The following is a 26436-nucleotide window of genomic DNA, read 5'->3' as shown; positions in this document are numbered from 1 at the left end:
TAGGCTTACATCTAAAGCTAGGGGCTGTAGTTTGAGATCTAGAGGCCTAGCCCCCCCTAAAATTAATAACTAGAACTAAGCCCACAGCTACATGTAGTTCTCCATGTAGCCAAACAAAAGTTAGCATTGACCATTGTCTTAATCTTATTTTGGCGTTGATGTTTGCAGTTACATGTACCAATACAAACACATGTTTTGATGAATGAGAAAATGTGTCTTGCAGATTATTTTAGCGCAAAACCTGCATTCCATGAGCATACAGGCCAATGCCATAAAATAAGAAGGAGTTTAATCCACATCATGCTGTTCAAACATTTATTGATTTGATATGCTGTTACCATGGAAACACATTTTCCAATATAGACTACTGTAGGAGCTGTTATTTTCGCGGGGGTTTTATTTTCGCGGATTTCGCGAATTGCCGATCGGCCGCGAATTTAACAACACGCGAAAATATTGACACATTTCTTTGTCAGCGCCAATGCCCCCAACAGCAAAGCTTTGCTATAGAAAACATCCTGCATAGTGAAAAAAAGGAGATATGCACCTCTATATGTACAAAAAATAGGCTTAGAAAGTACAGTTAGTGATTCAAAAAAGTTAGCTAGAATTTCACTTTTTTTAATTTCTCAAACAAAATCAGGGCCTAAACTATTTTCTAACATTATTTTATCAATATTTATACACTCACTGTAATATTTAAATGTATTTTCCATGAAACAATTTGATTTTATTGTCATCTGATTGACTCTATACACACGTATTGGTAGCTATTTGCATACTCATTAATATTCATAAGTCACATGACCAGAATTTTGAAGGTGAACATTCTGTTCACAAAATTCCACAATTTTGCACTTTTTACCAACTTTTTGAAAAATGAATCGAACCAAACACAAATTCCAAAGATTGCTTAACCCTATAGATCCTGTGGCATGATGAATTTTTAGATCTAAAGGTTAAAAAAGTGAAATTTAAGCCACTTTTTCCACAATTTGTAACTGTTTTTACAGGGACATATTTATGTACAAAAGACATATCAGCATGGTGACTTTGAGGAGTGTAGATTTGCACATGAATTGCACTAGTTTTGCTTCTTTGAAATGCTGTGGAAATGTATCGTACATCTTCCGATCGCGAATTTAACAACCCGCGAAAATGTCGGGACCCCCGCGATTCGCGAAAAATTCTGTACGCGAAAATAACAGCTTTTACAGTATGTCTTACAGATCTATACCTCAAAATCAATGTGTGAGCCAACTTTTATAAGAATTGGTTGAAAACTAAAAAGGAGTTCAAACCAAAGGTTTTTCACCTAATTTCATAATATGTTGTTACCATGGCAACACGACTTTTGATACAGTCAAAAATATGTCTTAGACATCTTCAACTCAAGACTAATGTGTATGCCAATATTTAGGAGAATAGACCAGTTGAAAACTGATGAAGTAATTCAATCACAAGATTTTCATTTATTTTTGGTATTTTTTTTGTTACCATGGCAACACAATTTTTCTATATAGGCATAAAATATGTTTTGCACATCTTCACATCAAGACTAATGTTTGTGCCACATTTAATGAAAATTGATTAAAAACTGAGGAAGTAGTTGGAACAGCAAGATTTATACATAATTTTTGCCAATATATACCGTTACCATGGCAACATAATTTCCGACACATGCATAAATGTGTCTTGCACATCTTTTCCTCAAATCCAATGTGTGAGCCAACTTTCATGAGAATTGGTAGAAAATTAATGAAGTATTTTAAACGGCAAAATTTTGGCCATAATATATTGTTACCATGGCAACACAATTTCTGAAAAAGAAAAAACATCTTCCACCTCCTTACCTTAAGACCAATGTGTGTTCAAAATTTTATGAAAATCGGTTTAAAGAATGAGGCAGGAGCTCGAAATGCAATATAGGTATATATTCTAAAATTTTGTTGTCTGAATTACCTTGAAACTAATATAGTTAAGACAACTCACAGCTGTCTTAAAGTTAGGGCTAAATTCTTAGCCATGTTGTATTTATGAAATACCGAATCTGCAGTTTTAAGAAAAGTTACTTAGCCATTCATCCTATATCTGTCTTAGTTGCGCAAAACCTCTTAGCCAAATTCTAAGACAAAATTCTTAGCCATTTCTTTATGGAATACGCTTTTTGGCTAAGAATTTTATCTTAGACAGAAAATAAGACAAAATGCTTAGATTTTTTTACTTAAGCATGCTTATCTCGTTTATGGAATACGGGCCCAGATCAGTTGACAAGTCACTTATTTCATTGCAATTTTGTAGTTGATTGGTGGCCTGCTTATTGCCTCAACATTATACTTTGATTTGCTTCAGTTCAAATTGATGTGCCTCTTCTAAATTTTCATCTAAAATTTGCAATTGATAATATTTTCATGCATCACCCTGTTAGACAGTCATGGTACAACAAACATGTAGGTCTTCAACAACCAATGTATAATGCAGAATTGCCAAGTAGTACTGGGTCCTGTTGTACAAAGAGTTACGATTGATGCGATCAATCGCAACTATGGACGGCCAGCAACGTCAATATACAAATAGCGAATAGGCATGAGTGCGATGGTGCGAGATTTCGCATGAGGTGAAAGAAAGATACGCTCTATTCAACTCGGCTAACGCCTCGTTGAATAGAGCGTTTCTTTCTTTCACCGAATGCGAAATCTCGCACCATTGCACGAATAAGAATATTCGCTATTTGTGTTGTACAACGCCTCGGAATCTAGCGAAAATATGAAAAAAAACATGAGTTTCCCCTCCAGTAATCTATGAAAAGGGAGCAAAAATATTGAAAGCGAAAAGCAAATCCCACAAGCGCACATGATCTTGGACAGCATTGCGCATTTAGACAGCGGGATGTACGCGCATTTTACTCAATGAAATCGCATTGTGACGTCACCTCCTAAAGCCGTGCAATGGTACATTTTGGATGGTACGTCTTGTGTGCAACGGTACGAATGTGTGACATTCAGCCTCCCATTTGATCGCGTACAACAAGCTAAGTAGGCGTTGTACAACATCTAATATGCATGTTTGTTCAAAATATTTTCTAGCTGTGATGTATATTCATGCATTCATTGTGTTCTTGAAATTCACTATGCTTCTCTTTGTATAAAAGGACATTGTGCAAATTTTTCGTAGAAAAAATTATGACACTGATGGATTTCCATAGAGTTACAATTGATCGGATCAATCGTAACTCTTTGTACAACAGGGCCCTGGTTTTCAGTAATAATTACTGAAAATGAGAAAGAATACAGGTGGTTTCATGCAAAGTACTGTTTCAAGTTTATGTGTTATTTCTGTGAAAATACAGATTTTCTTACCAAAATACTGATTTTCAGCCTTAAAAATTCTGACATATTCTTGATCAGGTTGGCATCTCTGGTAATGTGTAAACATTTAGCATGACAAATCATGTCACTTTGTTTTATAGCTGACAGCCAAGATCAAATTCCAGCATAGATTCTGTGCAATTAGCCAAAATTGGCATTTGGGTTTGTAAAAAATCAAAGAGTTATTGATTAACTTATTTGAAAGAATAACTTTTATTCTTTGTTCTGTCAAAATATGAAGCATTTCAATGTAAGCAAAAAAATGTAGCTATTTTTAGGACCATTTATTATCTTCCTGCTGTGGGATCAAAGCAGTGAAAGTAAATCTCATTTTAATAATATATAGTTGTAGGAAATGCGATTTCTGAGGCACCAAATCCATTTTATATACCACGCTATTGACATATTTTATCTGGTTTTTTTTATTACTGAAATTATAATATGATTAGAAGATTATTAACCAAAACTTTTTCTCTGTTTTTGCATTTTCTTTTTTTTTCAGATATGTGCAAGAATAATAGAAAAAGGCCCCGTCCAGCCCACAGCCGCTCCCGATTCTCCGCACTCTGCAGAACTCAACGACTTTGCCCGCACCATCGTCAGCAGCATGAGGCGCATCCCGGAGGAGAGATGGAACGATGTCAAAACCGACATTATGCTGGTCATCCGGAATTATTCCAAGCCTTCGGGAGCGACACCAGCGGCCCCGCCACCTGCTGCTTCGTACCCTGTGGGGTACTGGCCACCTGCCCCGCCCGCCCATGCTCCCCCATACGATCCCAATGCCGTCCACGGGTATGGCTACCCCAATCATCCAGGTGCTGGGTATTACCGACCACCTTCGGCACCCTCTACCGGTCCACCGCCGATGTACCCTCCGATGCCACCTCACGTGCACCCCCCGGGTCCTCATCAAGGACAACCGTTCATGCCGACACCGGTAACGACTGCACCCATTGGTACCAGTGCCACCATCTCTGGCATCACAGTATCCACCACTTCTGTCTCAACAACATCCGGTAAGACTTCCTTGTCTTTCATACCTATTTGCACCATCAGCATAAAAACATTGATATAGCAACAACATGCTCTTATGAGGGCACCGGAAACACTTTAAAGTACTCTAAAAGGTCAAGTGCGTACAAAATTTCATTTTTTTTCTCTTATATATTGTTTTTTACCTGTTGGTGTGGTTCCATATAGTGTTAATTGTGTCACGGAGTACTCTTCCTCTAGCTTCAAAATTGTGTGCACAGCAGCATACAGCGATCTCTATCCAGTTCTTTTATATGCATGGTTTGCACCCTACACATGCTGAAGCTCTTGCAGCTCTATGGGATTTATGTGTATTATGTAGGAGCCGTTTGTTGACTGGGGCATGTGTAGGGTTGGTGTAAAATTATGTTGTCACTTAGTTTTTGATTAAATTATAAATGTTTATTATTATATTATTACTGTTGGTTAACTCTATCTAGGCGGGGGTATTTTGGGAGTTCATATGGCCGGAGGGGGTGGCCTGGTAGGCCCCCCCCCCTAAGATCTCGGCCGTCACATTACGTTTCCGACGATCACGCCGAAAATTGGCACGCGGGTTGCCTGGGACATAATCTACAAGATTGTATAGTAATTTATTTCATGCGAATTGCTATTAAGTGATTACCGGGTATGCTAATTTATGCGTAATTAGTATGCGAAATCATACTTTTTCCTCCAACTCCCTAAATAAAGCTCCAAATGTACTAATTTTTGGTATAGAAACTCTTTGTAGTGTTCTTAGCAACTGTACATGAAAAAAATTGCGATATCAAATCAGTTTCTTATGCATTATATTGTTTTTTGCAATTTCTTATGTATTTCTGATTTTTATCTTTTGTTTTTCATTAAAATTTGTTGGAGACTCTTCTGTGATCATAAAAAGCATAAAATAAATGACATTTAGACCAGCAAAACTAAAAATAATCATGCATTTATGAATTTTGGTTGAAAACACAATTTGCATTGACTTTCTATACGAAATCATGTTTTTGAGCAATTTTTGGTCTGACATGCACTTACATAATGTTGCGTAATTTCGGAACCACGTACCCGGGTGATGCAATATTGGTCTCAAAAGTTGCACAAGACTTGAAAGTAAAAAGTCAGTGAGCGGCGCGGTCAAAAAATTTCGCGCAGCGAAAATATCGCATGATTCGTTGAGGGGGGCCTCCGAGGCCCCCTCCCCCGGCCAAGATAGGGTTAAATACTGGTCAGTAAGAATGTAAACACATAAGGTTCATTTTTTATATTTAGAATATATTTGGACCCTTCTAAAGGTACTGACCATGGGTAATTTATATGAAAATGACGTGCATCATTTGTTTTATAAGATGGTGATGTTATAGGTCCTTGTTATGTGGTAAGAATATCCTCATCTCAAAATAATAACTGTTCATTCTACTTTACTTTACTCATCACCTCTTAAAAGTAAAATGTGTGAGTCGGGCGAAACAAATACGTGGGGTCTGTTTCATAAAGCTGTTCGTAATTTAAGAGCGACTTTAAGAACGACTGGTGATCATTTCTTATGCGCTAAACCATCGCCAGTGAATATACCATTTACCACAAGAAAGGATCACCAGTCGTTCTTAAAGTCGCTCTTATCTTACAAACAGTTTTATGAAACACCCACCCGGACATTGAGCGTGTGTGCAACCAATCACTGACTAGAATTTATGTCTTCTCAATTTTTCATAATTGTAATTATTTATTTCCTCCTTTCTTCGTTGTAATTCACAGGATCATAATAACGGATCTTTCCTGAAGATCCAACTCAGTCTGCGGAACTGTATGGAGAAGTGAAAGAACATTTCTTGATGCTTGTGCATTGGTGGCACACGTGCTTGTGATCTTGAAGAAAACCACAGTATTCCTTCATTTCCTTGCTGAATAGAGGGCTCAAGGATAGATCAGGGCCCTGTCTTACAAGGATTTACGATCGATCCAATCAATCATAACTCTATGGAAATCCATCAATGTCATTTTTTTTCTACAGGAAATGTGCATAATGTCTTTTGTAAACAAAGAGAAGCACAGCGAATTTTCAAGAAAACGTCAAATGTTTGAATATACACCAAAGAAAATATTTTGAACAAACATGCATGATACATGTTGACGTTGCTGGCCGTCCATAGTTGTGATTGATCGGATCAATCGCAACTCTTTGTCAGACGGGGCCAAGGACCACGTCTTACAAAGAGTTACAATTGATCCGATCAATCCCAACTGTATGGATATCCATCAACGTCATGTTTTCTTTTGGAAATTTGCTCAATGGGTGATTTCAAGTTCGGTGTTGGCCTTGGTGTTGGTGTTAGTGTTGAAATTTCGGTTGCTTCCCCTAGCTCCAAAACTTATTTAGAGCTTGTAAAACCGATCCAGATCACATTATTGACATCTCAACAACTAGTGAGTGACTTTTCGGGACCATCCTCATTTTATGTTTGGTGTTATAATCGTGTAAAAATTGACCCAACACCAACACCAAAAGGTCAACACTGAACTTGAAATCACCCAATGTCCTTAGAAAACAAAATGAATCATACTGAATTGTCAAGAAAACAGTGAATGCATGAATATATGTCAATTCTAGAAAATATTTTGAACAAACATGTATTTCAGATGTTGACGTTGCTGGCTTTCCATAGTTGTGATTGATCAGATCAATCACAACTCTTTGTAAGACGGGCCCCATGACGTCAGGCAGATGTCTGTCGACTGTTCTTTGGAATGGTATAAGAAGTTGCAGAGCGGGCCCAAAAAGCTACTACTCATTATGCAACTCGAGTTGATTGCGGACTTCAGGCTGAGAAATACCTTTTTTGTCGCTAAACTTGCCATGATAATTCTGTACAAACATTTCTAAATCTGGGGTAATAATAGCAGCGCTTTGTATCCTCTGGAAAAAGCGCTTTATGAATCCAGATATTATTATTATTATGCAGACATGTGTAATTACATCTTTGTAGTTTTTAAATTTTGCTGAAATGGAACAAGATTATTTTTTTATCCTAAAAGACTTTACTTAAAGGACAAGTTCACCCCAACAAAAAGTTGACTTAAATAAAAGAGAAAAATCCAACAAGGATAACACTAAAAATTTCATCGAAATCAGATGTAAAATAGGAAAGTTATGACATTTTGAACTTTTGCTTAATTTCACAAATCCTGGTTGATACGCAACAGGAAATTTATAACATCATCCACTCACTATTTCTTTGTATGAGATATGAAATATTATAATTTTCTTATTATTGTATGAAACAAAGTTTCATTCCTCCCTGAACTTGTGGAATTACAATTGTTTCAATATGTTATGGTTCAATCTAGTTGGTCATTATTGTCTAACCTGCAAAAATCAAAATATTGTATAATTTAATCAATAAAAAAAAAAGAATTGGTGAGTGAGGGACATCGACACTCTCATTTGCATATCACTGCTTTGCGAAATATAAGTGACACTATAAAATGACATTACATGTTCTTATGTTACATCCGATTTTGAGGAAATTTTCAGTGTTATGCTGCTTTGATTTTTCTCCATTTATTCAAATCAACACTTCCCTGGGGTGGAATTGACCTTTAAAGGGGAAGTTCACCCTGACAAAAAGTTTATTGTAAAAATAGCAGAAAAAATAATATAAAAGATTCCCGAATGTTTGAGAAAAATTCATCAAGTAATTAAACAGTTATTAGAATTTCAATTATTTGATTTGTGACGTCATATTCGAGCAGCATTCCTACATAGCAAATGGTAAAAAATCAATGAAATGTCATTTTCTCAGAAAATTGAAAATGGTTTTCACTGTAACTTTTGTATGTCAATAGACAAATTATTTCACACCCGATCATGGAAAGAAAACAAAATTAAGTTATCAGGAACCATACAAAATTTGAAATTCATACATTTTATATTACATAACACATGGGGCAGCTGCTCGTTTATGACGTCACAAATCCTTAATTTTGAACTCTAATAACTTTCTTACTCTTTAGCGGATTTTCCTCAAACCTTCACCAATATTTTTTACTATTTTTACAACAAAGTTTTCTTCAGGGTGAACTTCCCCTTTAACCAGATTTACCTGTATATTGCATTGTTGATACAGCCTCTCAATCCACTTGTAAAATGACTCACTGGAATATTTTATCAACAATTGTCTTGTGATAAGTTCAGGATGTGTTGCACAGTGAGTTGAGTGTGACGTAAATAGTCCTGCTTAAAGATAAATTCCAGTTGTGGTCACGATTTCAAAATGGGTTTGTACAGAATACAATGAAATGACCACCAAAATGTCTGTTTGTAGAAATAAAAAATATGTGCCAAAGGATTCTGGAAGAAATTGTGTAATTGCTGAGAAATTAGCAAATAAGCACAGGATTTGGGTCAAGCGTCGGGCCAACATTCAAAGCAATAATAATACACTGTCCCACGTGCACTTATCTGTGTTGGTGATCTTCAGTGTGAATATTTTTCAGCGTAGATTTCAAGATTTCACTAGTTCAGTTTATGTAACTGTACCAGATCTAGATCCTCGATGATGTAGTAAAAATTACGCATGGTTTCACACATTTTCTCGTGAAATCAGTGTTTACTGCAACTACTTTCATATATCTTTAAATACCGATGCGCACATGATATGTAACATGCAATCTTATTGATCGGTAAGCAATAGCGCGTGTCAAGTTAGCATGATTTGACCAACGGCGGAGATGCCTTTTATACCCCATGCAACCTTGAATTTAAGTGCGGCTCTGGTCACACTTCAATCTGTGTGAAACACTAACACCCCCAGGGCCCCATCTTACAAAGAGTTACGATTGATCCAATCAACCGTAACTCTATGGAAATCCATCAGTGTCATAATTTTTTCTCCAGTAAATTTGCAAACTGTCCATTGTAAACAAAGGAGACCACACCAAATCGTCAAGAAATCAATGAAATCATGGATATACATTCATATCTAGAAAATGTTTTGAAGAAACATGCATTGTATATGTTGGTTTTCCATAGTTGTGATTAATCAGATCAATCGCAACTCTTTGTAAGACGGGGCCCCAGATCTTACAACTTTCAGTGGGTTCAATTGGCTGGGAAGCTCATGTGTCTGGTTGTTGCTATGATAACAATTAGATAATAACATCTTATCATTGGTGTCTTCTGTCTCTAAAAAAAAATTGGAAGGAGAGAGCGTGGGACACGTGTGAGAGAGAGAGCAAACAATTTCTTTTCATTTACTTCTATCATGACTGTACTTAATGAATATTTTGTTTATAGCGCTGTAAATAAATGCGAAGCAAAGCATAAATGTGTTCCTTTGCGTTTCTTTGTCATACATCTTTGTTGATAGATACTTCAAATCTCTGAAATGACTTCTGAAAAACATACTTTGTGTTGTCATATAAGCATATGTGCGCAGTGCCATGTAATATGTTTCCGTAAACTTCATCAGACATCCTGGTCTTTCCTTGTAATTTAATATGTATTTCTAGTTTTATGTCAACAGGGTAACCTCAACACACTGGCGGATCCTCCAGGGAGGGCGACCCCGTTCCCCCCCCCCCCCCTTTGAGAAGCACAATAAAAATTTGTAATGTAAAAATTTCTGTAAAACCCATGTTTGCCCCCACTTTTTTTGCGTGGGTGAAATACCCTTCATTTTTTGTTAAAACCCCTTTTGGGGGGGCTTGCTTTCAAATTTTTCCTCATGAAAATGTGCCCCCCCCCCCCCTTTCGAAAAATCCTAGATCCCCCCTACCTCAACTGTTGTCAAATTTCTCTCACTGAGGGCCCTGCACAATGAAAACAAATAGACAAGATAATATGAGAGTGATACAAATATAAATATGAATAAATGTAAATATACAGTAGGTACATTATAGAAACACATCAAAACATGCAGTACATCAGTAATGAAAACAAACTTAGAGTGGGAGACAGACAGACAGAGAGAGAGAGAGGAAGATATGGGGAAAGAAAATTAAAGCAACGGGTAGATGGTAAGGTCTGGAGAAGAGAAAGCTAGCAGGAAAGTGATGGAAAGAGAGCAAAAGACGGAGGTTGAGCATGCGGGGCGACTAAGAGAGAGGAAGAGGTGAACTTGTTACAGCCAGTTTGTAGTTCCTTTCTGAACATGATCAAAAGATTCTACGCATGATCAGAGGAAGGTCATTTGTACTATAGTGACATGGCAGTGTAAAATCTAGTGAGATAAGCACCAACTTTGATGTCTTGATTATTCATATATTCTTTTGAATTGTGGTTTTCATTTACATCCACAAAAAACAACAATGCATCCACGAACGACTGGTATTTCACAGTTTGCCAAGTACATTGTGCAACATGCTATGATATGCATTCAAAGTAGGAATGCAACAAATACCTTCATCAAGTGTTCATTGGTGTGCTATTGTAGTCACCTGGTCTATTCAATTTCTTCATCCTGCTATGTAAGGCCAGATTACATAGTATCTTGCTTTGAAATCTGCCTATCATATTAAAAGAAATGAAAGGTCATTTGACCAAATTGTCCATGATGTAACTACAAACTGGTCTATTACAATTATTGGTACAAAGATTATACGTTGTGAATTTACAAATTAAACACATCAAATAGATTATACTATTTCCTTAAAGGGGTGGTCCAGGCTGAAAATATTTATATCTTAATACACAGAGTAGAATTCACTGAGCAAAACGCCGAAAATTTCATCAAAATCGGATAACAAATGATAAAGTTATTGAAGTTTAAAGTTTAGCAATATTTTGTGAAAACAGTCATCATGAATATTCATTAGGTTAGCTGATGATGTCATATCTCCACTTTCCGTTTTCTTATGTTATTACATAAAACCATATTTTTTTCATTATTTCATACTTGTGTGAATAATATGTCTCCCTTATAATGAAATAAGTTGCAGCGATAAATATCTAATGCACTAAATCAGTTGTCAATCCAATTTTTCTAGTTCTTGGAGGAAAAATTTGAATAAACCTAATTTCATATAATAAAATACAAAAGAACAAGTGGAGATGTGACATCATCAGCCCACCTAATGAATATTCATGACAACTGTTTTTACAAAATATTACTAAAATTTAAAATTCAATAACTTTGCTATTTGTTGTCCGATTTTGACGAAATTTTTGGCATTTTGCTCAGTGCATTCTACTCTATTTATTAAGCTATAAATACTTTCAGCCTGGACCACCCCTTTCAAGGTTAGCAAAATATGTGTGTGTAAAAATTAATGATTTCACGCCTGTTTCCACAAAACCATATCCCTATGAATTTTACAACGAAATATATTTGTATATTGTTATGGTATAAACCTACAAACAAGATTGTTTCAGACAACATCAAAATTATGTGACAATGGAACATTACACTGACATTCACACTCACTCATTTGACGTATATGCATTTTTTCAAACATTTTGTTTCATTGACGTCTTTGTTTTTGGGACCCCTATGAAAAACAGCATTTGCTGATAGGGTGTTCCACCCCATGAGTGGTAGATAGATAAAAAACCTAGAATTTGCCTCTTGGGACGATTTGTGAAACGTTGAAGACGTGAAGAGCCCAGTTCTACAAGGTCTAATTTCTGCATTTGATGAGAATTAATCGATTGATTATCAGCTATGGACCTGTCTTTGGAACAAAGATTTGGCTTTGATTTTAGGGGCATCCATTCAAAATCAAACCGTGTGATTATCACTTTTTCACAGTCACCAGGTACTAAAGGTGATGAAATTTTGTTGTATTTTTACCTTCTAAAGTAGCTGGAATGGAATGCTGTACCAATCTATTGATGTGTATTTTAGATGACAATTTATGTTGTCACAGGCTTTCCATAGCCATAGGTTTAAAAGGTTGATACAATTATTTGGTCCCATTTTGTTTTGCAAAACAGATTGAGCCCTGGGGTCCCTTTCATGAATGCGTCATTTCTCAACTTGATGTCCATTCATATGGAAAGCCAAACTGGACAATGATAGTCTGTGAACAGTTCTATGCAAATTCCATGCATTTGCATTTTGTCCAGCTTGGCTTTCCATAGAGATGCCATCGAGCTGGAGTCGTTAGGCATTCATGAAACAGGCTCCCAGTAATAAACAGAACTAAGTTAACTTAATCTTGTTCCCCTTTTCTGTATTCCAGCTTCAGTTGATGATGGACAAGCAGTCGCAACTAAGAAAGCTCGGAGGCGGAAACCTCGTCAAACCACCAAAGTAAACTTGGACAAGAATGCTGATGTAGTAGTTATGGAAGGGAGCTCAGTAGGGAAAGGCTCTGGCAATGAGAGTGGATTGACTATGGATTCGAGCGATCCTCCTTTGAAACTGTATACAATGGAGCTTTGTAAGATCTGCAAGAAGACGTTGTACATCGCCCACGAAACTGATGAGGACGGAAACCCAAAGACGCCGCTGTGTGATGGCTGCAAGATGCAGGATAGCGCCGAAGACGGTGGTGAGGTTTTCACTTGCGATGTTTGTTCGCAGAGTTTTGCGCACTTTCGGGAACTTGGAGCACACATGCGGACACACGCCAGCGGTAAGACCCACCAGTGTGACGAGTGTTTGAAGTGTTATTCCGACCGCTCTGGTTTGCTTCGTCATAAGAAGATTCATTCTGGGGTTAAACCGCATCAGTGTGAAATCTGCTCCAAATGCTTCACCTTTGCCAACACCCTCAAGGTTCATATGAGAACACACAGCAAGGATAGACCGTTTAGCTGCGAAATTTGCCACAAGAACTTTGCACAGAGCGCACAGTTGCAATCACACATGAAGAACCATAGTTCCTACACCCCTTACGGCTGCAAGCTTTGCTCCGATGCCTTCCCAAAGCTGCACCTCCTCAAAGCTCACCTTCGCAATAATCACGGCAATGAAAGGCCGTTCAAGTGTGACCTTTGCGACAAAGCCTTCAACAGGAAATCCCACCTCAAGTCGCACCTGAAGACGCACAGCACGGAGAGGCCGTACAAGTGCGAGATCTGCGAAAAGACATTCGTTGATCAGCGATACCTCAATAAGCACCTCAAAGTCCACACCGGGATCAAGCCATATAGGTGCGAATACTGCGACCACAGGTTTTCCCAACAGTGCTATCTGCAGACGCACCTCATGATCCACACGGGGACCAAGCCATACAGCTGCCATCTCTGCCCCAAGAGCTTCCGACTCCAGGAGCATCTGAAGACCCACCTCCGCGTCCACAGCGGAAGCAAGCCATTTGAGTGTACGGTGTGCTCAAAGCGCTTCACCCGCAAGGATTCTTTAGGTATCCATATGAGAATACACACAGGGGACTACCGCTACAAATGCGAGTTCTGCTCCAAGGGATTCACCGATCCGAGCAGTTTCAGAGCCCACGTCAGGTCGCACTCCGGCATTAGGCCGTATTCTTGCGGGATCTGTGGGAAGAGCTACACCCAGAACAGCTCCCTTAAAGTTCATATGCTGAACCATACGGATTTGCACAAGTTTATGAAAGTTTCGGTTGAGGGGACTTCTGTGAATCAGCTTCCTGCCACCTTCCCTGACACTGCAGGAGATTCTTTGACGTACAGGGTAGATGGTGGCAGTTCTGGTCCTTTAGATTTGAGTGTGAAGCGGACAGTTCATCACGGGAACTCAAAGGGACAGAAAAGTGCAGCGGAAGAGACATTCCCTGAAGAAGAAAGGATTGGAGAGGATTCGGGGGAGGATGGGTCTTTACAGGAAGATCCATGGATGGGGGAAGGGCGATTAGATGAAGAGGTAGAGGGGGAGGAGGAGCAATTCAAGGAAGAGCAGTTCAGGGAACAACCAAGTGATGATGAGTCGATAGAGGAAGAATTGTGGGTTGAAGGGAAACCGATGAAGAAAGAGCCTTTGGACGAAGAATATGATGTGCCAGAAGACCTCGGAATGGAGGAAGAGCTGGTAGGGGAGGAAGCATCATTAGAGGAAGAGCAAGGTCTTGGAGAAGCATTGGTAATAAAACAAGAGAGGGAGTCAGCCGATGAAGATGGGGAGGGCGAACAAAATTTAGAAATGTGGGAAGCGACATTTGTGGAAGAGTCAGAAGAAGGGGATGGGCAATTGCAGGAACAGAGAAAAGTTGTGTTGGATGAACATAATAGAGAAGGGGAAGGTTCATTAGAGGAAGAGCCAAGAGAGGGAGAAGGATCATTTTCGGAACAGCCATTAGAGAGAAAAGTGGCAGTGGATGAGCATATTTCAGATGGGGAAGGGTCATTAGAGGAGGAGCCAAGAGAGGGAGAAGGATCATTTTTGGAACAGCCATCAGAGAGAAAAGTGGCAGTGGATGAGCATTTTTCAGAGGGGGGAGAGTCTTTAGGAGAAGAGCCAGGAGAGGGGGAAGAACCCTTTTCGGAACAGCCATTAGAGAGAAAAGTGGCATTGGATGAGCATGTTTCAGAGGGGGGAGAGTCATTAGGGGACGAGCCAGGGGAGGGGGAAGAACTATTACAGGAAGAGCAAGAAGAGGAGGAATTAGAAGAGGATTCTACAGCATGGATTCCTGTGTAGTAAGATCCACCATTTTTACAAACTATGAATTTTCAAAGTAAAGCTTTGTTTTGTGGGCTTTATAATGTGATGGAAATAGCTTTTTTTTTATACCATTGTGTAGTACAATATCTGATGGGGTTTGCAAGAAACTTGCGATCAATTGCAAGTAAAGTTTTGGTCCCTAAATCAATCATATGTCTTGCAGTTAATTTCAAATCAGTGATTGATTGATAATTTGCCCCTTGAAACAAGAAGTTTAATCTGATTTGCTACAGCTAACAATGATCTATCAGTTGTAAAATTGAAAAAGATTGTTTGCAATTGATCGCAAATATTTTCTTGCAACACCCCCTAAGAAATCAATCAAGTGAGACTGTTTAAGACTCCATTGTGGGAGTGATTGCATCCATTCGACAATCTAGTTTAGGTATTTTTTATTCAAATTTTCATCAAATTGGCCACATAGGATACATCATGATACTTTACAACTCAATTCAATAATGGGAAGATTTATCAATAGTGACGAAAATTATTGTAAATTTTAGCTTGCAAGTTTATCTTTTAAAGCATATACTAAATTGATAGTTGTAGCTATAGGAGTACAATTTTATTTTAGATTACAAGATATCACAACTGAATAGTATGAACAATTATGTTGAGTAATAATCATTAGCCTTTAAGGTTCATTATGACTTTCTGTTTATTTAATACTTAAATTCAGCATTGCATATCTATATTAATTTCTTTATTGAATCCATTTTTTTTCTACTACTCATTTTAACTCAATTACAGTCTATCACAAAACTGCAATTTATTAATAATGATATTTTCTGACGCTTATAAGATAAACTGCAAGTATTTCAATTGTGGTCAAGAAAAATATGAGCAAGAACTTATACAAGACGTAATAGTTTCCTGCCTGTATGGGGTTGTTGCAACACAACTTGCAATCAATTACAAATTTCAGAAGTATATTTACAGGTAATAGATCAGTTTTTACTAAAGGAAATCAATTCATACTTTAGTGTAGTGTATGTATTGGTGACACAACATTTGCTCTCTGGGCTTTATTTATTTTGATTAAAGGTATTGTTTAACTTTGTGAGCAGTCGATTTAAAAAATTCTCAAACCAAGATGAAACATGTGTACAAGTGCATGTATTAGAACTAATAAACCCTGAAAACAACCATTATTGGGAATGAAAAGCTAAAACTACAAGGCAAACCCCGATTTTGTAAATAGGCGTCTTATAGACACCTAAATAGTACACATAAGTGTATGGGATGAAATTAAGATGGTGTTTCCGGTCACTATATTTCAATTTTTGAAGCACTAAATAATCATTTTTGAATGCAATTTTTTCTGGCTTCATTTTTGTAACATATCACAGACACAGGTGACAAGTGTGGCCTTCTAGCTCAGATTTTGTAAAAGTCAAACCAGTGTTAACCAATCACTTTAAGATATAGGGTTAGGATTAGGGTTGCAATGGGGTGTTATGTTAGGTTTAGGGTAGGGTATAGTGTTAAAGGAGAATGAAACCATTGGAACATGATAGCTTGTGTGAAAACAGAAAAATCGAAGAAACAGATCAACGAAAGTTTGAGAAAAATCAGACAAATAATGAGAAAGTTATGAGCATTTGAATATTGCGATCACTAATGTTATGGAGATAGCAAATTGGCAATGCGACAAAGATGTGTGATGTCACTTGTGAACAACTCTCCCCATCACTTTAGTATATATTTCACTAGAATTGCCTCTTTTATCACATCTATCCATAAACCATGTGTTCTGTCTACATGATGGCATGTAATACATATTTTTTAAGAATACATCATGGATAAAGAATTTGTATCATCATGAGAAAAAGCAAAAAGAGACATTTTGAGGGTATTTTATAGTCCACCAAAGGGAAAGTTGTTCATCAGTGACATCACACATCCTTGTCGCATTGCCAATGTGAGGATCTCCATAGCATTAGTGATTGCAATATTCAAATGCTCATAACTTTCTCACTATTTGTCCGATTTTTCTCAAACTTTCTTTATTCTTAATCTTTGATTTTTCTGTTTCTACACAAGCCTATTTGTTCCAAAGGTTTCATTCCCCTTTAAATCCAGGGTTGAAGTTGGTCAGTCCGTTGATGTGTGAACCTTCCAGCGGAGCAATTGTTGCCGGAGCAAATGTCATGGAATCATTTGCATTATTGTGTAAATGAACAATTACAAACAAACTTTATAATGTGACTTGATGAATGGTGTAGCTTTGCGAAACTATTATTTTAGTCGTATTGGAATGGAAATGAAGACGGTCATTGTGACAAGAAAGTCAGAATGAATATGACTAGAGATATCGGTTGCATCCATTTGACAAATAAACTAGTCCTTTTAACTGACTAGTTTATTTTCAAGTGAAGCCCACGAATTGTAGTAATTGATAAGGAATATGAAGGGTATTAAGGTGCTTGAAATGACTCGGTATTTTAACATTAAATTTGAAATTCATATTACCTTTTTTCTGTCTTATTGCTGTACACTTTGATAAGTTATTTATTTGTTGATATAACTTTTTTTAGTGCTTGAATGTTGAGACTTTTGTTGAGAAGTTCTTATTTTTTTTAAATACCGTTGCTCATACCGGCGACAACATTTTCTCCTGCAACAATTGCTCCAGTCTTAATATCTCATAGGGCATAGGGTTAGAGTTAGGATTGTAATAGTTTTGGGTTCAGAATGATGTAAAGATACGGATTAAGGTTTATTTAATTTGGGAGTTTATGTTTTATGTTTGGCTTTACGGGCAGATTTTCCATCAGAGCACTTGTCGCCAGAGAAAATGTCATGGAACCCTCGTACCAAGACAGGAAACTCCCATCTTGTACATTTACTGGCTCAATCATAAAAGTTATAGGTGTGATTTGAACCCGTAACCTACTTGCCAGGTATCACCATTACCACTAGGCCATTCTGGTGTGTGAAACAGTCAATGCATCGGCTGTCATAGTTCATTTTGACTCGTTCATCAAAGTGGCATAAATTTTCATTAAAAGCATCTCAAGAAAAATAACTCGGGAAAAGTGTTTTACAGGTCTTGACTTACATCTGTGTGAATTATTTAAAACAGGTTTCATTAGCCAACATTTTCATATATTGGCATAGGCCCGTATTCTGAAGTCGGGTTTAACTTAAACTCAGGTTTAAAGTTGTGGTTTAAGTATGGATAGCCAATTGTTATATAAATCACTAACAGTAAAGATATCATTTTTCAGCTTAATTGGCTCTCAAAATCATTCATAATTGTCTAGGAAGTATAAATAGATGATTGTCTTCACCATCGATGAATCAGGAAAGAGCACAGTGAAAATAAGAAACATACAAGTTAATGAAAAAATGACACTTTTGGCTTCCCATAATTTTGGCACAGAGTTAGACCATGGTCTAAGTTAAACCTGACTTCAGAATACGGGCCATTGAGTTTATAAACATGGGAGATAATTTTGGTATATTTGAGTGAGCACACATTGAAGTAAAGGTAAGGTAAATGATAAAAGTTACTGTTAATATGGTGGTCATGAAGATGTCTCTTTATTTTTGTCTTCAAAGGTATGCCCACTCAGACATGATATTGCAATAGATTTTTTTTGCACAGAAGTTATTGAATAAATGTAGGAAAACTTATACAGAGTCAATTTGGTCAAGCCTTTTTGCTGAAAAGTATGTCATTTTGAATACGGGAAATATATTATTTATTTTCTTTTTGCATTTTCCGGCGTTGTGTTAAGTTAGCAAATACTTGAATGAATTATTATTCAAGATTGTATCTTGTAAATCTGTTCGGTAATTTGACAACTCATTGTTTCACAGATACAGATTGTAGCAAGTTAAAAAGATTTTTTTAATACAAAATCATGTCATTTGACATATATTAATAGTTTTACAGTCTTTATCAGGCTAGATTTAGTGATCGTATTTTTTTCCAAGAACGTTTATTAAATGTGAAATGTAGAAAAATCAATGAGGAGCATTGATTTAGAATGCTGAATTGATCAATTTATTCATTCTTATTTGCACATTAGAATTAGGTTATAACAATGTATGTTTTATATGAGGGAAAATAATCTAAAATTAAATATAGCGATGTAGTCCTTTGTTAGCTATTTATTTTCTTGTATTCAATAATCTGTACCGTTTTCAGTATTTTGTTTCCTGACACTAATTAATGTTAGACAAAACTAGCCTTTTGTTTACAGTAAAATGCATAAATACAGTGTACTGACAAAATGATCATGTTTGTTTTGAAGATTATGTATGCAATACTAATTTCACTTGTAACTAGTGTGTAACAGTAAAGATGAATTACATGTACGATTTCTCTTGTAACATCCATCTGTTTGATATTTTTTTTGGGGGGGTAGAGAGAAAGAGAAATGGGGGGAAATTGGACGAATAGAGATGGACTATCTAATTGGGAGATTGAAATGAGGAGGGAGTGGAGCAGCAACAAGGGTGGGGGAAATTTGAGGGGAGGGGGAATGTGAGGATTGGGGATGTGAGGGCAGGGGGGTGTGAGGATGGGGGAATGTGAGAGGAGGGGGAATGTGAGGATTGGAGATATGAGGGGATGGGGGATGTGAGGGGAGGGGGAATGTGAGGGGAGGGGAATGTGAGGATTGGGGATGTGAGGATTGGGGATGTGAGGGCAGGGGGAATGTGAGGGCAGGGGGAATGTGAGGATTGGGGATGTGAGGGGAGGGGGAATGTGAGGGGAGGGGAATGTGAGGATTGGGGATGTGAGGGCAGGGGGAATGTGAGGGCAGGGGGAATGAGGGCAGGGGGAATGTGAGGATTGGGGATGTGAGGGGAGGGGGAATGTGAGGATTGGGGATGTGAGGGGAGGGGGAATGTGAGGATTGGAGATATGAGGGGAGGGGGAATGTGAGGATTGGGGATGTGAGGGGAGGGGGAATGTGAAGATTTGAGATATGAGGGGAGGGGGAATGTGAGGATTGGAGATGTGAGGGGAGGGGGAATGTGAGGATTGGAGATATGAGGGGGAGGGGAGGGGGAATGTGAGGGCAGGGGAATGTGAGGGGAGGGGGAATGTGAGGATTGGAGATATGAGGGGGAGGGGAGGGGGAATGTGAGGGGAGGGGAATGTGAGGATGGGGAGGGGGAATGGGAGGGGAGGGGAATGTGAGGGGAGCAAAGTTAGGAGTGGAAAGAGTAGTTGGGAGAAAAGAAATAATGATGATTATGGGAGATATACAGGAAGAAAACAGAAGAGATGGAGATAACAAAGATGGACTTGATATTTGGTGATTGGACATCAGAGAAACGGGCAAGAGGTGAGAGAGAGAGGGAGGTAGAAGAGATTACGGATCTTGGGAGATACAGAGGAGATAAATGGGAAATATTGGGAGAAGAATAAAGGTGGACTCGGGAAGGGGGGTAAACTGAAAATGAGAAATTCGACAATGGGGGCGAGAGGGGGAAGGGATGAATGATTCAGGGAAAGGAGTAGAGCAGGAGAAGGAGAGAAGAATTGACAGAAAAGTAATGGATAGAAGTAAAAGATGCGGATAGTAATTAGGATGAGAGAGAGAATTGGAAAGAAGGGAGAACGTGGGCGACCCCCCCCCCCCTCAAATTTTCAAGGAAAGACAGAAGGATAAAATATAATATTGTTTTCTGAGTATTGCGTCAAAATCTATCACAAAATTTTGATTTTTGTAATACAGATGTCAACGTTTTTGCATTCTCTCACAACTTATGATAAATTTTGCCCTATATGCCTCCCTCAAAATATATGACTCATTACGCTATTGGTTATAGTAGAAAGGAAGTATGGCTTAAGTCAAAGGGAGATTAAAATATTTAGTAAAATACATCTATTTTTTTCCTTTGGAATGAACGTTTCATAGAGTTCAATCGTACAAAAACACTCGACACATAGAAAAGATAGTGTAAGAGGTCAACATGAGTGGTCTAGCGCCATCTTTAGCCAAAACACGAATAGGTGATAACAGAACAGATAGAACATAATGATATATTATTTGCCTGGCATATGAATGAATAATCTTTTACATTCAGGATTTTGCAATGGAACTTTAAAGGACAAGTCCATCCCAACAAAAACTTGATTTGAATAAAAAGAGAAAAATTCAACAAGCATAACACTAAATATTTCATCAAAATCGGATGTAAAATAAGAAAGTTATGGCATTTTAAAGTTTCGCTTATTTTCAACAAAATAGTTAAATGAACGAGCCAGTTACATCCAAATGAGAGTTGATGACATCACTCACTATTTCTTTTGTAATTTATTATATGAAATGTGAAATATTTTCATTTTCTCGTCATTGTCATGTGAAATGAAGTTTCATTCCTCACTGAACACATGGAATTCCATTATTTTAACATTTTGTGCTTCAGGCAAGGAGGTCCTAATCATCAAATTCGTAAAAATTGAAATATTGTATAATTCAAACAATAAAAAAGAAAAGAAATAGTGAGTGAGTGACATCATCGACTCTCTCATTTGGATGTAACTGGCTCGTTCATATAACTATTTTGTTGAAAATAAGCGAAACTTTGACATGTCATAACTTTCTTATTTTACATCCGATTTTGATGAAATTTTCAGCATTGTGCTTGTCTGATTTTGCTCTATTGATTCAAATCAACATTTTTCTGAGGTGGACTTGACCTTTAAGGAAAAAAATCATATTATCATAGTTGAACAATTTTTTGTGTGTCTTAAAGAAATCATCATGGGCCAAACGAAATGTTTTTCATGACTTTAAAAAGGGATTTCTGTGTTTCAAAATGTTTGTTTTATGCTTTGTTTCTACTATGCGTGTTTGATGTAATAACAATCTGATTATATTGTTTTTTTTTTCAGTGTGGATTTATGAATGTTATTTTGCTTGGTGCCAAATATAACAAACAAACATGCATTTCAGTCGCGGTGGGTTAGTGTTATTCAGGTGATCTGCACAAAAGCAATTTACCCAAGACTTCAAACTATTTGATTCAATATCTGCGGACAAGCAATTCCTTTTCAAACCAGCCCTTTGTTCACTGCGAGCCAGCTTATTCAACAAGCCTCAAAGGCCTGCATTTTGCCCATTCACCGTTGTCACTCGATGCATTATAGGTCAGGCAATCACGCTCTACAGTTGAATAGTTTTGTACTATGGCACGTACCTCGGTCGTTTAGCGTTGTATAGCAAAAATTCGGTGAAAGAAAGAAACGCTCTATTCAACTCGGCTAACGCCTCGTTGAATAGAGCAACTTTCTTTCACCTCATGCGAAATCTCGCACCATCGCACTCATGCCTATTCGCTATTTGTATACTATAACCAACGAAACTAAAAAGGCAATCTTACGAATGCACATGTTGGAATTCAAACTCTGTATAGAAAGATTTCCCCAACCCTGCCTTAGCCGTAAATGAGCCTATTTGGGTCGATATATATATATAAGCCTATTTTTCTGCTATTTATCTTGATGAAAACTACTAAACAATCAATGTTGCAGGACTTCTCTCCATAACTGCCATGACTGTGCAGCTAATTTGGATTAATAACGCGATATACTATCAGCAACTATGTGGAGTCTTAATAACGCGATATACTATCAGCAACTATGTGGAGTCTATGTCTGCTGCAGGAAAACAGCGTCGTTTTGTGCCAAGGAAGGGAAACAATCACATTTTATTTTCCTTCCGATGTATTTCGGTGATGCGTTTGCTTGTGCAATCGTCAAATCTCAGTGGTAGTTTTCATTGTAAAACTTTATTGATGTTTTGTGAAATTTGGACATCTTGCTTCAATTAGGCTCAAGCTCCGGATGATCAACTAATTTTTCTCTAATGGATGTCTTGTCGCCTGACTCCTGGCTCCACTTGCTTCATTGGATTTCCACACCAAGTTTTATGAGTTTCCTGATGAAGCAAGCAAGAAATTCAAGGTAAGATTATCATAATTATTTTAAGTCATTTATTTTTGAAATGTGAATATCGTTATCTCGAATTCATTCAAGACTTATGTCGTGTCATCAATAGTATGATACCCTCTACGTGTGGATAAAATGGATAACCTCTTACATCACTCCCGTACACTCATTAAAAAGAAAAGTTGATAAGACAAGACAACACAGAACAAGACAGTTTTGTTGAAGGTCTACTGCTTCCAACTTCCTCAATCGCTTGTGCTGACTTCAGTTCTGTTTTAGGATCTGTGTAATGAAGTGCATTAGCGCCATCTAGCGAAGAAGAACGGCATAATCCCGCACAAAAGTTCTTGCAAATTCCTACTTTGTGACGTGCTTCAGTATTAGAGTAGTCCGCCTCATGCTTATCGTTCCGTTTCGTTACTGTATGCCCCTTTCCGGGGGGGGGGGGGCACTTACATTGACGAGTGGATAGCATGCGCGACCAAAAAAACACGTAAAAGGGATTTCTTTTTCACGATAGGGCACGTTACATACGTAACGTGATAAGGGTGTCAAAAACACAAAAATAATGAAAAAAGGGGGCCAAATCGTGGTTTTGGAAACCACTCATAGATTTGTGTACGCGCATTTGTGTACAAAGTGAATGGAGGTGGAAATAGGGAACCGTGCGTGCGACTGAATAAAGCGCTGCTGTATGAAGTGAATGGTGGTTACCTATATCACGATAATGCCAAAAAGGGTATCTATTTCGCTATTTCGTGTCGCCCACTTGTTCACTGCTACCATCTGGCCTGTGGAGAATCTACAGGTAGGACTATGGTATGCCAATGCTGTATAGAGCACACACTTTAAAAAATCATTAAAATATCACTTTTGTGACCAAAATTACTAATTTCCATACAGTTTTAATTTATTTATCATTAGTAATGTGGGAATGATCTTTGTATTCACCAGAGCGCTCAAAAACTTGAATTTTGGGCATATTTTTGTGTACGCCCTCTATTGGTGGAAAGTAATATGGCAAGAAAATTTTCATTTTTTGATCTCTATTTTTAATTAAGAAAAAATGCTATAAAGAATCAAATTTAAATAAGAGCCAAGCAGTATGAATTAACAGGTCTAATGGAAACTGTCAGTGTAAAAAAATCAAGCATTTGCCCCAAAGAAAAAGAGAAAATAAGCCAAACATTGCCACCCTTATTTTGTCACACATGGAGATATAACTGAGAACAAGGTTATATTATAACCTTGTTCATTGAATGAGTGGTGTCGCCCATCTCTTATGATGCGCCATGTGAAACGCATTTTAAATAAATCATCTACAAACATATTTCATTCGTCCGTAAAATAAACAAAATATTTGTTTATAAAATGATGTGATATATCATGAAAATGTATAAAATTTGATTCAAAAGCAAGCTAATGAATCTTATTCTTTATCATAAATTTCAGAAACACCCCGCTTATAGCGTATCATAAAAGATGGGTGACACGAAAGACGGTCCTTGGATAGACCCTTTCGTACAATCGGCCCAAGGACAACTTTCTCATAGGCCATTTACTTAAAGGTCAAGTCCACCTCAGAAAAATGTTGATTTGAATCAATAGAGAAAAATCAGACAAGCACAATGCTGAAAATTTCATCAAAATCGGATATAAAATAGGAAAGTTATGACATTTCAAAGTTTCGCTTATTTTTAACAAAATAGTTGTATGAACGAGCCAGTTTCATCCAAATGAAAGAGTCGATGATGTCACTATTTCTTTTGTTTTTTATTGTTTGAATTATACAATATTTCAATTTTTACGAATATGACGATTAGGACCTCCTTGCCTGAAGCACAAAATGTTAAAATAATGGAATTCCACGTGTTCAGGGAGGAATGAAACTTCATTTCACATGACAATGACGAGAAAATAAATATATTTCATATTTCATATAATAAAATACAAAAGAAATAGTGAGTGATGTCATCAGTTCCTCATTTCCATACCGACCGAGATGTGCATATAACTGTTTTGTGAAATAAAGCGAAACTTTAAAATGCCATAACTTTCTTATTTTACATCCGATTTTGATGAAATTTTCAGTGTTATGCTTGTTGAATTTTTCTCATCTCATTCAAATTAAGTTTTGTTGGGGTGGACTTGTCCTTTAATTACCAGTGATTCGTGGTTTTCTCTCACGTACCCCATTCCCCAGGGCTGTAATCTAAATATAGCCTAGGTAGTATATACACTGTTAGAAAATTTATCCTTAAACTAAAAGAAGTTCCTGCAGCAGACTCTCGAGAACACCTGTAATCTTACCAGATTGCGTAATCTTACAGGAAATTGGTATTTGGTGTGTGTAATCTTACAAATTTCCTTAAATAAAACACTCTTTTCCCCTTTTTCTAACAGACCTGTTCTGTTAAATTGCAGAAAAATTCTTGTTTCATGAATTTAAAGAATGATTCTGGTATTGCTTTCTGCAAAATCTTCTTTTATTTTTCTGTAAAATCAGGGTTTTTTTAACAGTGTAGTTTTATGTCCTCATGAAAGAAAAATATAATTTGAAGTAAAACATTTGAAAAAAAATAATAATTTTTTTTCATTTATATATTGTAGTACATGGAAGAGTAGTCCTTGCCTTACATCACTTGGACATCCATTTGTTGCCAATTTGAAATCTCCATAAGTATAGTGATTACCAATATTCACAACTTTTAAAAGTTCATAACCTTCTTATTGTTTGTCCGATATTGTTCAAACTTTCACCTATCAACTTGTCCGATTTTCCTTTTTCCTCTAAAGGCAAGTTTTTATTTGGGTAGGATTCCCCTTTAACTCATTTCTACCATATAATTTTTTTTTCATTTTCTTTATTTCCTATTTGACCTTGTATATCTATAATATTTAAGTACTATGGGAATGCAAACGGGATCTAAATATTTACAGGTTCCGTTTGTTTTGTCGAAAGTTACGGCCTTTACCCTCTCCATTCACGGATCTTTTGTCCAGAATTTTTTTTTACCATGGGAAAAATATTCGGGAACAATAGCATTTATCCAATTTCTACACAGAGAAATTATGAGAAAGGGGTGAAATTAGGTTTAATATAGACTGGAATTTCACGGTTGGTTGGCAATTTTCGGTAAATATACAGTCCCGACCATTTTGCTGCAAATCCGAAACTAGAAATGGAAGGAGAATGTATTTTTAAAAAATGAATAACATCACGTAAATGCAAACGGGTGAAGAAAAGGGGTTAATGATAAAACATGCAAATAAATAGAGTATGGAAAACAAAAATTAAATAATGTTAGTATGACCAATGTCTTGTTGTAGTTGTATAGTAGTATGGAGTTGCTTAGAATCATGATGATGATAACGTTACCATTATTTTTGTTTTCAATAAAGATTAAAATTTGTGCGGCGATCGACTACCACCTTATAACATAATAATAAAAACCAGAATTTGTTGAACAGAAGTTAGGTTTTGGTTATACATTTGAAGTATATGTATGAGCATGTACTTATGACGGGTGGGTGTCTAGCCCGTGGG

At 37.1% G+C, this 26436-nt stretch overlaps 1 protein-coding gene across 4 annotated transcripts in view; it reads left to right on the top strand.

The window, feature by feature from the left end:
* The window catches only part of LOC121406366 (zinc finger protein 7-like), a 41494-nt gene extending 26354 nt beyond the window's left edge, over window positions 1-15140 (top strand). For 3 of the 4 annotated variants that reach the window (XM_041597403.1, XM_041597405.1, XM_041597404.1), the window contains exon 5: window positions 12567-15140. In XM_041597403.1, coding sequence (XP_041453337.1) covers window positions 12567-14947 — 2381 coding nt within the window. In that variant the 3' untranslated portion in view covers window positions 14948-15140. Of the gene's footprint in view, window positions 1-3870; window positions 4388-6143; window positions 6371-12566 lie in introns of those variants that run through there. The other variant, XM_041597406.1, reaches the window with a different exon arrangement.
* The last annotated feature ends 11296 nt before the right edge of the window (window positions 15141-26436 follow it).

The sequence above is a fragment of the Lytechinus variegatus genome, chromosome 19, assembly GCF_018143015.1.
Source record: "Lytechinus variegatus isolate NC3 chromosome 19, Lvar_3.0, whole genome shotgun sequence".
Lineage (NCBI taxonomy): Eukaryota > Metazoa > Echinodermata > Echinoidea > Temnopleuroida > Toxopneustidae > Lytechinus > Lytechinus variegatus.
Note: the sequence above shows the minus strand (reverse complement) of the source record. Positions and strands in the feature narration are given on the sequence as shown.